Source organism: Vicugna pacos, chromosome 25, assembly GCF_048564905.1.
Source record: "Vicugna pacos chromosome 25, VicPac4, whole genome shotgun sequence".
In the NCBI taxonomy this organism is placed as follows: domain Eukaryota; kingdom Metazoa; phylum Chordata; class Mammalia; order Artiodactyla; family Camelidae; genus Vicugna; species Vicugna pacos.
Genome location: NC_133011.1, coordinates 10,613,492 through 10,626,865, shown reverse-complemented (window position 1 = coordinate 10,626,865; position 13,374 = coordinate 10,613,492). Strand labels below are relative to the sequence as shown.

Below are 13,374 nucleotides of genomic sequence, written 5' to 3'. Positions count from 1 at the left end.
CTCAACCCTTCTCTTATACCAGATATAAAAATTATCTCATTGTGGATCATAGAGCTACATATAAGAGGTAAAACTATTATACATCTTTAAAAAAAAGAGAGAAAATCTTTGTAGGCCAAGACTTCTTAAACAGCACATCAAAAGTATAAGCTATAAAAGAAAAAAACTGATCAATTGGACTTCATCAAGATTAAATACTGTTTGCAACAATATTTAAGCCACAAGCTGTCAGGCTCTAGCTGGCAAGCTCTACATCCTTGAAAAAACACAATTAAGAAAATAAAGAAGCTACCAAACTGCAAAGCATATAACTGACCAAGGGCTACATTCACGTTATTCTGGAAACTCTTACAGCTTAATAAAAGGGAGACAAATAACCCAGTTTTAAAATTGGGCAAATTATCTGACTTGCAGCAACATGGGTGGACCTAGAGATGATCATACTAAGTGAAGTCAGGCAGAGAAAGACAAACATCATATGATATCACTTATATGTGGAATCTAAAAAAATGACACAAATGAACTTATTTACAAAACAGAAAAAGACTCACAGACAGAAAACAAACTTACGGTTACCAGGGGAGAGAAGGAGGGAGGGAGGGATAAATTAAGAGTTTGGGATTTGCAGATACACACTACTATGTACAGAATAGATAAACAACAAGGTCCTACTGTATAGCTCAGGGAACTATATTCAATGACTTGCAGTAACCTGTAATAAAAAAGAACACATATATATATATATATGTATATATGTACATACACATATACAATACCAAGTCTGGGCAAGGATGTGGAAAATGGGAATCCTCAGTATTGCGGGTGGGAATGAAAATGTTACAGCCACTCTGAAACACTGTACAGTAGTACCTTATAAAGCTACACATACATTTACCACGTGACCCAGCAAGCCCAGTCCTAGGTATTTACCCGAGAGAAATGCGAGGATATGTCAGCATTAACACATAAACCCGAATGTTCACAGCAGCATTATTAATAATAGCCAAACTCTAGAAGCCACCAATGACCACCAACTGGTGAATAAATTGCGATACATGCTTACCATGAAATACTACACAGCAATTTAAGAAACAAATTATTGAATACAAATAAAAATACAGTTGAATCTCAAAAATATTATGCTAAATGAAAGACAACATATAAGACTCTATAATCTGTCATTCCATTTATATGAAATTTTAGAAAAAGCAAAACTATCACAACAGAAGACAGATTAGTGCTTGTCATGAGCAAATGAAGAAAGAGGAGAGGGCTTCAAGTTCAAACTTTTAGAATGAGGAAACTTTCTATTTATTCTGATGTACACAGTTGTGTACAATCACCAAAATTTTCAAACTGTGCCCTTAAAACGTGTGAATTTAAAACAAGCAAGCAATGCTAGCAATGCTCATTGTTTTTGTTAAGTTCTATGGGCACATGAGAACACGTAGCCCCTGTTTATAAGGTACAAAGTGCACACACACACACACACTTGCTTATTGATAACACCAGTTCTTTCTTCAGTATTCAATCAGACAAGGTCTTTAAAGACTGGTATTGTTTTTTTTACTTTTTTTGTAGGGGTTTTTTTTGTTTGTTTTGTCTTGTTTTGGTGGGAGGAGGTAATTAGGCTTATTTATTCTTCGGAGGAGGTACTGGGGATTGAACCCAGGACCTCATGAATGCTAAGTTCGTACTCTACCACTTGAGCTATACCTTCCGCTGATAATTGTTTTTAAAAAGGGAGGGACAGGCAACATCTTTAGCTGCCATTTGGAAGCGGTCAAGGTGAAAACTTTACAAAGTAGGAAGTTTCCACACAAACAGCTCTTCATTCTTCATAAATATTTAATTTTAAGACTAAAACTAACACCAATAAAGGAATCTGTCATCTAAGAGTCAGAAAAAAAAGACTATTCCTACACACACATAGATCAAATGGTTTAATAAAATCTGCTTATAAAGAAAGATGCCAACACATTAAAAAAAAAATCCTGAACTCACAGTTTAATTCATTTATTCCATTTCGAAAGCAAGTAGAAAAAAAAAAATTAGGTGAGGGTTCTGGGTTTCGGTTCCAGCTGTTAACGTAAGAGCGAAGGACTCACCTCTGTGGTTCCGTCTTTGAAGCTCTCGCTGTAAGTGCTGTCCGGGGTGCTGCGCTGGTCATCCTTGAGGTAGGTGCCGTGGCCGGCCATGGAGGGCACGCCGTACTGAGCCTGCTCAAAGATAACCACGCGCTGCTCCTCACCGTCTCCCCGGGCGTAGTGCACAGGTGGGGCCATGAAAACCGGCGTGAAATCTTCAGCCTTCACCACTGTGATTCCTGACACGGGGATGATGGCTGGGCTCTCGGGGACGTTCGTGCTGTACTGTTCCCGTTTTGAATTCTCCAGGTGGTCTTGATTTAGGGAAAGGTTCACTGGAACAGTCTTTAGGACCTGCACTCGGTTTTCTCCTCCACTCAAATTACTCTGGGCTTCACTGGTGCCAAGACAGTTTCTGTGTGGTTAAACCCACCCACCCCCCACAACATGACACAATTAGAAAAATCACCATTTGCAACTCTTAATAAAATTACTGATGCAAGCAATAATCAGTAGATGCAAATGTGTTAGGGGAAAAATTGACAGCGAACTTTACAATGGAATGCAATGGATCTTTGCATCACTAGAAGCAGGGCAACTACCCATGTGTGTGCCTCCTGGTATCATGCAATCAGCTCCACCTAAAAAGTGCTATTGACAAAAAAAAAAAAAAAAAAAGTTGACCCTAAATCAAAGTAAGCCTTTATATCCAACGTCCAGTTCTTAGGAAATATAGGAGCAGAAGAATGACTCAAACAACATCAAAAGAAACAGTCAAACAAGCCAGAATATTGAACATCTTGTTGACCTGGTTTCTTCAATAAGTCAGAGGCTTTGAAAAAAAAAAAAAGAAAAGTGGGAACCCCCTCTAGATTAAGAGATTTAAAGGACAAAACAGTCATGTATGATGAGCATATCTTGTTTTGATCCTGATCTGAGAAACCAGAGGCATTCATGAGGCAATGAGATTTTTGAGGCAATTGAATATGAACTGGGAGTTAGCTGATGTTAAGAAGTATTGCTACTTTAGTGAGATGTGATGATTTTGAGATTATGTAATAAAATGTCCTTGTGTATTTAGAGATACAAATCAGAAGTTGTTAGAGGTGAAATGACATAAAGTAAGCAGTAAACTGGGGACTTACTTTAAATACTATTGCAATTAAAAAAAAAAGGCAGGGGGAAAGGAGAGGGAAGGTGGAAATTAAGCAGGTGTAACAAAAGTTATCATTGCTGAAACTGGGGGATGGGATGGGTATTTGTGGGTTCATTATACTGTTTACTTATGGATATGTCTGAAAGCTTTCTAAAGAAAAGAATCTAAAATAGCTTTAGGGGGAAGTGGGGGAGGGATAAATTAGGATTTGGGGTTTAACAAATATATATTACCACGTATAAAATGGATAAACAAGGACCTACTGTACAGCAAAGGGAACTATATTCAACTTCTTATAATGAGCTGTAATGGAAAAGAATCTGAAAAAATACGTGTGTATGTATGTATATGTATAACTGAATCTCTCTGCTGTATACCTGAAACTAACATTGTAAATCGACTACACTTCAGTAAAAAATAAGAATTAAAGACCAAAAGAACAAAAAAATAAAATAGCTAAAAAAAAAAAAAGGGAGGGACAGGACAATAACTTGAAGAGGGAGAGTGGGAGAATATTTTTCACTGTTCTGTGGGCTAAACTCCTTACAGGGAAAATAAGATAATGAGAATTTATCATTAAAATATTTGCACTAAATTGAGAAATAACATGAGCTCATTGATATCCTTAGCATTAAATTACTTTCAGGGCTTAAGGAAGGGGTGTTAACTGGGCTTATGTAAGACAAGATCTCTCAGATCGCAGACCTCCTGGCTGGTACAAAGAGAGAGGAAAGGATTTAGAAAATTAATTCTTGCCAGGACAGGATGAAATACTTTCATCTATGCTATAGAATTCTGGGAGAGAGCAGACGCAAAGAGAAGCTTCTTTAACAAGAGACTGTTGTTGAGAGCAAAATGATTTTACTAACAAAGTCCTTGCATTCAGTAAGATTTGAGGCCACCTCTTACTTATTTATGGATTATTCTGAATGACATAGAGAGAAAATGCATATTTACATGGGGCCCCATCTCCAGTGTCTGCTTTTTTGAAACTAGCATGTGCTTTCTGGGACTTACAGGTCTCTCTCATCGAGAAAAATATTTGAAGAAAATTGGTTCTTCCAAGAATTGAGCTCTCCTGGCTCCTCTCTGTTAACGGAAGTCTGCTCGCTTTGGAGTCTGCCTAACTCTCAAGCAGGACTTGGTATTTTTAGCTTTGATTTTTCAGATAAAACTTCAAAGTGAAGCTTGAGGAAAGACTGGCTCCACGTGAACAAAGCCAACAGAAAAATATCGGAACTTCTATGCATCAGTCACAGACTCGTAGAAATCATTCGAAAAAAGAATCCTTTAAAGAACAAAATCGCAAGTCTCCAAACATTCTGGCTTTAAGTAATAACCTGCTTTCGTGGCCAAATCAATACAATGAATCTGTATCTAAGACACAGTGAAAATGCAGAAAGAATGTTTAATCTGAATCCAGTGAGCTGATGATGCCAAAATCCAGACCACCCATTTATAGCAGCCTTTCCTAAACCTCAGTGTTTAGAACATTGCACGGAATGTTAATAGATGTTCCTCAAAGAAAGGAGTCCCTGATAAAATCAGTATTTAAGAAAAAAAAATTGCCAAAATGAGAACACCCTGGTGGGTCACAAACACCGTGAACACAGTAAAGGCCCCCAGGGGTTCCTTCATTTGTTTAATTGTAACCCAGAATTTCCCAAATTCATTTTGCCCAGGGCCCTTTTGTGGATGAGTAACTGTTAATACTAGGGGACAGTGTCCTGCAAGTAGGGTGCAGAAGGGTTGGTCTCTGTTGATTAGCTACCAAAGCTGTTACCCATTTTCCACTCTTCTGGGCTTTGCACAAGCATGGTCTTACTGGCTTTGCCAAAATATTCAAAATTAATCAACTCCTCTCTAGTTAGAGTCCATTTCAGTCCAAATTTCTTAAACTTTTAGTTCATGCAAAACACCTGAATTCTAAACAAGAAACACAAGCCAAAATATTTTGTATGTTCTTATAAACAAACAAATAAATAAGCAAACTAATAACAGGGGTACAGACCTAGTCAAGTCGTTAGTACCACATGACAAAGAAATAAGAGTCAGCACCATCCTAAAAGATGTAACTGTAACTTCCATATAGTAGCATTGGCTTTAAAAGCTGATGCCAGAGAACCTTGGAAGACATCCAAAAAAGCCAGATCAGATCAGAAGTAAGAATTACTGTGATACTAATTCATGAGCAATAGAATTTAATATTAAACCAAACATAATAATATGAGAAAAAATGCAATGCTAAGAATGGTGCATGAAATGGTGCTTTAAAAAAAAAATTTGAGTCATGTAGTTGAGATTCTCAGTTACTTTTCAAAGTAGTGACTTCTGTATATAAACATTTGTAATGATACGTTAGCACATGGCACCTTAATTCATGAACACACTGCAGACTAAATGATATCCTTCTAAATTACATTCAACCAGAAGTCTACTAAGTCATAATTAGTCCTATACAAGGTGGTTGTCTATGCCTCCCTGCCAGGTTTTTTTTTTAAGGTGCTTCATTGAAATCACAAAAATGGCCATTAAAATACAATGAGCGGCTGTCAGTCTTTAATGTTGTTCTAAAAGATGCTTTACCAAAGCATGGCCTCTTTTATCTATTATGATGCATACAGAGTACGCATCTTAGATTCCTTCACACACCCTCCACCACCACCTTTCTGTGATTACTGGTATAGGACTGAGCAGACAGCAGACAGCAATGCTTAGCTTAATAAATACTGGCTGGATGGAGGAAAAGTTACAGGACCTGAAGAGTATCAGCATCTCTCTCCCTGTCCTCACTGCTACCAACTAGTGCCCACGTCCCCAGAGCAGCGTGGAGCATCAGAAGATCCCTGCGGAACTGCACATCGGACGCAGACAGCAGTGATCCCCTGCTGGAGGGCGGGATGGCGAATGCTTTGAGAGGTGACGCGCAGCACAGGGCTGCCGGTTGCGGGGGCGGGGGGGGGGGGCGCCCACTGCTAGTCATCTAACAAGATCGCAATGTCACAAGCAGCTGCTACCAAGGCCAGGTAAGATCCTGGCATATGTGTTGTTAGCAGGAGACTTCACTTCTCCTAGCTTCATGTTGCCAAGGGGAAACCCCCCCAGCAGGGAAGCACCGCGGCTTCTCCACCGCGGCTTCTCCATCGCTTTACCGGGGAAGAGGTGTATCTGGTTGGTGAGCTTGGGAGAAGCAGCTGAACAAGCTGGTCCAGACCCTCTGGCTCCCTCCATATGTCTGGATCATCCTGGGGAGTCTCAGAGGGGATGCTCCAGTCACCACGGCCATGCCGCAGGTGGCCTGTCCCTCCAGGGAGGGCTGAAGCCCTGCTTAGGACTAGATGAGTAGCCGTATCTAAGGCAAGACTGACATGTTACAAACTGCTGATTCAAAATCACATGCTCTCACTAGCTTCAGCAGAAACAAAACTGATTTTCTTTTTCTTTTTAAATTTCAATCGGTCTGTGTCTTATTTTTCAGCTGGTTGTTAATTCAGGGTTGCAGGAAAGCAGTATGACATTTGCTCTCCAGACATCTTTCGTAGCCCAGCACCCAGACACCGCCCTCTGCCACCCATGGCTCTCTACCGGCTCCTCCCTGGACTGAGATCAGCCTGGCCTCCTTCCTCTTCCCTCACAAAGGTGATCTGCAGGTGTCTCACCCCTCAAGGGCCTCATCGCAGTCATACAGCCATAGGATTTTCAGCAAAGCTCCCACCAGCGGTGGGCTGTCTTGCCAGAGTATCACTTCTAACTCTTGGGATTTGCAGCCTCCTTAGGAGGGAGGATATCAAGAGCCCGTTGATGACACTTTGAATGTAAAACCAAAAACTGCAATTTGCTTTACTCGCTGAGAGATCCAATTTTGGTCCAGACTCCAAAAGACAGGTAGGGGAGGTTAAGCTTCTCGAGAACGCCTCTCAAGAACAAAAGTTATAGTTTAATACTGTTGTTTTCAAAAAATGTAGAAAAAGAGTTATTCGGGGAGCCAGCCATATCTTTTATAGATTATCATACCTTTTATCCTGGTCTTCTTGGCTGTCGCTTGCTTTGCTTACAGACAGCAGCCTCTTGTCTCGAGGAACCTGCAAACATCACCGAGCATCAGTCAGACTTACATGGAGGCAACTGTGACCTTGTGCAGAGCTAGACACCAGCACAAGCAAAGAATATGAAATGGGACATTCTCCAGGAAAAGGTGGCAGCTCTGCGAAAGCTAGGAGATGGTTAAAGGTGAGTAGCCTGAGTGGCAATGACAGTGGATCAGACACAAAAGGGTGATGATAAACGTAGGGCCACAGCAAGCCTGATTCTGCGGGGCACTGCTGCCACAGGCCACTCTCCCTGGACCTGAGTGCCTCCCAAGCTCTCCCCACTTTGGGAGTGGATGAGAGGAAAGGGGCATCATGAGTGGAGGATGAATCTGGGCATCTGTGCCCTGGAGCAGATCGAAAACATCTCGGACCTACAATGAGCATCCTGTTAAGGAACAGGGACTGACTCTCCATTTTGACGAGAGACTCCAGGGGCTGACGTGGAGGGGAGCGAATTGGGCGGGGGGCCGCACTGTCCAGTGGGGGAGCAGCACCTAATACTGGGACCAGCCTTTACCCACCCTCCCTACATAGTTCATGGACTGCCTTCCATCATTCTTTAAGTGCACTTTTACTGTTGTCTTCACAACCACAATGCCAGCACATTACCTAAAAGATGACTGAAAAAGTGCTACCTGAGAGAAGGGACACCCTCACCAGCCGTGTCTCTAAGCATCATCTGATGGCTCTACTGCACTAAGGATCGAGCGCATATCTCTGCCATAGTCTTTGAACACACGAATAGTGGGTCTATATTTGTTTGGCTGGTTGAATGTTTTGGTTATTTGGTTTTTTCCTAAATCTCCAGATCTCCTTTCTAGCCAAATATCTGCACTCAAAACACAGCCTTCACTATTGACATAAAAGAGTGTTTATAAGAAGCATCTCCCTTCTGGCTTCCTCCAGCAATGTTCCTGGTCTCCATTCACCTGAATATGTGTGCAAGCTTAGTCAGCTGGATGAGGGAGGCAACACAGCAGAGCGGCTGAGAGTCCAGACCTACACTTGACTGGCTGGGTCAAAGCTCCTCTCTACCACTAACTAACTTTGCCTCACTTTCCTCAGCTGTAAAGCAGGCATAATGAGAGTCCTATACCTCACAGAGTGTTTAGGAAAATTAAATGAGTTAATTTCTTAAAAAGCACTTAGAGTGTCTGGGACTTTATTTGTTAAATAAAGATAAAGTCAGTCCGTTGTAAGTCCTTCACTCACATGTCAGTGTTGAGGGTCTACAAGGTAGCAGGCATTCTAAGTGAGTGCTAGACAGAAATGAGATGAATAAAACAGTGCCTGTTGCCTACTCAGGATGACAGGCAAACATAAAAGTTCAGTACCCAGCACACCCGTGTTCACAGCACCGTTATTCACCATAGCCACATACAATGGAATATTACTTGGCCTTAAAAATGAAATTCTGATACATGATAAAGTATGGATGGCAACGGACTCTTCACTGGACTCTCTGCCCACAACCCACCTCCCTGCTGCTGCTGTAATGTGTGTAAATCATTTCTTCAGTCTGCCAGGCCTGTGCTCACAGTCCTTCAGGAATGGAGGAAATGATGGCAAATACCATGACAGAAGAATTACAGGACATTTCAGTTTCTTCTTTAAGATTCCCTGTGTTTTCTAGAATATGTATGTATAAGCTTAAAATGAAAAGCTAATTTCTTTTAAAAATTTCAACAGCTTATGAATATTTATTAAATCATGTATTCACTCATTCATCGAGCAAAAAGCAAGGCCATGCACTTAGCCCTGCACTCCCTTTTGGGAGGATAAAGCCCAGCCCACCAGCCTGGTCTCTTCCAGAAGGAGTCACTGCCTTCCTGACTGAACTTGACTGCCCAGCCCCACCCCCACTCACCTCCCACAATTCAGCAAGGCTGGCTCTGTGGAAAAACAAAGTGAGCTAAAGTAAATCAAACCACTTAAAAGAAGAACTAACTAATGCAATCTGTCACACTTTTCTGTCATGCCTGAAATTAATCGAAAGGTCATACTTGACTTTGGAGCTGCTACCAGTAAGTAGCTTGAACTGAACAGAAAACTAGGCTAGTATGAGTCCCTAAATTATGACAGATCCTAGCAATTTAGTTGTTTTTATAATAAATGCCATCTAAATAGCTTCAAATGTGTATCTTTAAAATTTGAACCCATTTTCAAATGGATTCAAAGAAGGTATTTTTTAAATGGTGGGCAGTGCTATAGAATGAACTGTGTGTCCTCAAAGCTCATGTGTTAAAACCCTAATCCCCAGTGTGAGTGTATTTGGAGATAGGGCCTTTAAAGGAGGTGATTAAGGTTAAATGAGTTCACAAGGGTGGGTCCCTAATCCAACAGGACTGGTGCCCTTATAAGAGGAGGAAGAGACACCAGGTATGTGTGTGCACAGAGGAAATGCTATGTGAAGACACAGGAAGAAGGTGGCCGCCTTCAAGTCAAGAAGGAAGAGAAGCCTCATCAGAAACCAACCCTGTCAGCACCTTGACCTTGGACTTCCAGCCTCCAGAACTGTGAGAAAAAAAATTTCTATTGTTTAAGTCCCCCAGTCTGTGGTATTTCTTCATGGCAGCCCAAGCAGACTAACACGGACAGTGTAACGAAACAGACATTAGGAAATGTCCAGGATTGCCTTGTGACCTTGAGTAAATCCTGCTTAGCTGCCTGACCTGTGAAATATAAAACCTGATGGGACTCCCTGAAGTTTCAGAATGTACGTGAAAAGACTTTGAAATGTATGAAGTATTCTACCAACACAAGGCTTTGCAATTTTCAAGGACAGGGACCGTCATTTCTTGAGTGTCTGCTGTGTGTCACACACGGTCCCCCCTCTACTGGCCCCTGAGGGGAGATGTATTCCAACCTTAGGAGCAAGAGAAAATGGTTTACTTTACAAAAAGAATCAATTACCGCTTCCAAAGAGGTACAAAAATTCTAAACAATTTAGGTGATAACGTGGCAGCAATTGTTACAGTAATTTGACTTCCCAAAGTTTAGACTCAAAAAATAGAATCTTTATTTTTTTCTATTGACATTTCACTTTACTACAGAGAGTCTATCCTCAAAGAGGATTTGACTTTGTTATAACTTTAATTCCAGCATATATAAGCTGTGAAAAAGAGCAGGTTAAGGCCTGAAAATGATCATTTGGGCACAGAGTTTTTGGAATTAAGAATAATCCCTTAATGCTTAAAGTTTCAAGCAAAAATACAGTAAAGCTTGTGAGAAATAAATTAGCCATGTAACTCTGCTAGCCCAGAAGGTCTTAGAAAATATTTTATTTAAATATTTTATATCCTAAATTAATATATTATTAATTCAACAGTAAGAGTCATAGACTTGATTACAAATTGAGTTTGGGGGAGTTTGTGGGGTACAGGTGTTGGTGATGGCTATTTATTTATTTATTTTGAAGTATGGTTGATGTAGAATGTAATTGAAGTTTCAGGTGTACAACATAGTGATTCCCAATTTTTAAAGACTATACTCCATTTATATTACTATAAAATGCTGGCTATATTCCCTGTGTTGTACACTATATCCTTGTAGTTTATTTTATACATAGTAGTTTGTACCTCTTAATCCCCATCCCTATCTTGCCCCTCCCCCCTTCATTCTCCCCACTAGTAACCACTAATTTGTTCTCTGTATGTGTGAGTCTTTCTTTTTTGTTACACTCACTAGTTTGTTTTTATTTTCTAGATTCCACATGTAAATGATATCATACAGTTTGTCTTTCTCTGTCTAATTTATTTCACTTAGCATAATACCCTCCAAGTCCATCCATGTTGCTGTGAATGACAAAATTTCATTTTTTATGGCTAAGTAGTTTTCCATACTGTGTGTGAGTGTGTGTGTGTGTGTGTGTATTATATACCATATTTTCTTTATCCTGTCATTTGTTGATAGACACTTAGGGTGCTTCCATATTTTGACAATTGTAAATAATACAGCTATTGGGGTACAAGTATCTTTTCAAATTAGTGTTTTGGGGTTTTTTGGACATACACTCAGGAGTGGAATTGCCGGGTCATATGGTAGTTCTATTTTTAGTTTTTTGAAAAACCTCTGTACTGTTTGCCACAGTGGCTGCACCAATTTACATTCCCACCAGCAGTACATGAGGGTTCCCTCTTCTCCACATCTTCATATTTGAGTTTTATGTGAACTCCCTACTCTGCATCTCAAAATATTTACAGAAAACAATATTCAACTTTCCTTTAAATACATTTAATATAACATGCACGAGGTGACATAATACAGGTACCATATTTACTAATACTTAATTATCCTCTGAACCTATGAGAAATAACATAAATTGCTTTTCTAAATTACTAAGGATTTTTGTTCCAAGGTACATTTCTCTTTTTCATCAATATAAAAGAATCGTCATCTAATACAAAAGAATTGTCGTCTAATGCAGATATATGAAATTATGTCCATTTCACAGTATGGGATAGAATCCATTTTTAAAAAATAAGAATAATATATTTCTTCAAAATATATCTTAATATATTTATTCAAAGCCTTATAAAACTGTTAACTAACATATTTGTTTAATAAACTTATATAAGTTACCAAAAACCCTGTAATGATCCAAGCAATTACATCAGGGTGTCACTTGAATGATACGCTACTAGGTATTAGAGACTGATAAAACTGTTAAGTTTTAACTATTTTTTATAATAAAGTATTCCTTTCTAAGGATGGGATTATTTCTGGAAATTGTGTATTAACACAAAAGTTAAACACAGTTGAACCCTCAAGAAATGGCCTAGAATGTGCAGCACTCTAACATGTGCTTCTCTATACCATCCTCAATACGTTCTGGAAAATTTCACTCCAAAACGTTTAGAATTCACCCTTGTGTTTTTCAAAAGAGCTCCTCAGTCAAAAAGGATTAAAAATATAAAACAACCACAAACAAAGAAAAGAAGAAAGGAAAGCCTGCCAAGAAACCATCTTTGTTTCTCAGGCTCCCTTTTTTCAGGCACTTCCTGTTCATTGTAGAAAACTGTTCTACTTACATGGAATGGAGTTTAGACCCTAAAACATCCTTTCATCTGGACCCCAAGTCCCCCAGAGCTAAAGGCCCTTCGTGCTACATTGAGAGCTGTACACCTTCACAAGAGGGCTGTGGGAACCTGCCAACTCCGGCTCTCTCGGTGAGGGTGAAACGTCAGCCTAGATGGACACGGGTACCAGTGGGATTCCTTCCCCGTATTTCTCCAGCACATTCTAACCACAAGAGATACACTTACTTGGGTTAATATCCTCACTTAAAAAACCCTGGATGGGCCAACCTGCCAGTTACTCATGCCTCATTCTTCATCTTAGATAGTGCAACTTGGCTTGGCTTTTATGCCTCTTCCCATGGAGGGAGCCCTCCTAGGACAAAGGGGAAGAAGCTGGAAAAAGAACGAGTGATTTTAGAGAACTTGGGTGAAAGAGTGGGCATGGGGGCAGTGCCAGAGTTGGTGGTGGTGGGAGAGCTCTGGAAATCACGAAAACTGGTTTAGGAGAGACACAGGAGACACTGCAACTTGCAAAAGTGGAGACTGTGGAAAGGACACAGGAATTGGGAATCAGGACTGAAACAGGAAGCCAAGATTCCTCTCAGGTGATTTTCTCCTGATGGAGGGAGCAGGGGAGGTGGGGAATCAATGCTTATTCTAAAGTAAAGAGTTCACTGTGCCCAACCAGCAAAATAAACAAGCCATTCTCACCTTTGTGCCAATCCCAGCCTAAGCTGAGGGACTTTACAATGAAATCAGGCAATAAATATCCTCACTCTGTAAATACTTGTTGATTTTTCACACATCACTGGTTCTAAGGGAACAAGTCACACCAGACAGTCCTTTATAGTTGAGACAGACATTGTTTGTTGTTTGACTTCCTGAAATACTCCTATTTTGAAGGTACTGTATGGCAGGTATGTTTGTAATGCCAGTGAATGACATTCATTTTGTTTTACAGATTTCTCAAAACAAATATTAAGCTCCCATTGAAACAAGTGGACACAAAATTAGGTTTTGGA

General features: G+C 40.2%; 1 protein-coding gene across 4 annotated transcripts in view; it reads right to left on the bottom strand.

The window, feature by feature from the left end:
• The window catches only part of GRHL2 (grainyhead like transcription factor 2), a 144,790-nt gene that overhangs the window by 94,166 nt on the left and 37,250 nt on the right, over positions 1–13,374 (bottom strand). For all 4 annotated transcript variants that reach the window (XM_015246054.3, XM_031691211.2, XM_015246052.3 and 1 more), the window contains exons 3-4: positions 7,258–7,325; positions 2,109–2,502 (exon numbers count right to left, since the gene is read on the bottom strand). In XM_015246054.3, coding sequence (XP_015101540.1) covers positions 2,109–2,502; positions 7,258–7,325 — 462 coding nt within the window. The remainder of the gene's footprint in view (positions 1–2,108; positions 2,503–7,257; positions 7,326–13,374) is intronic.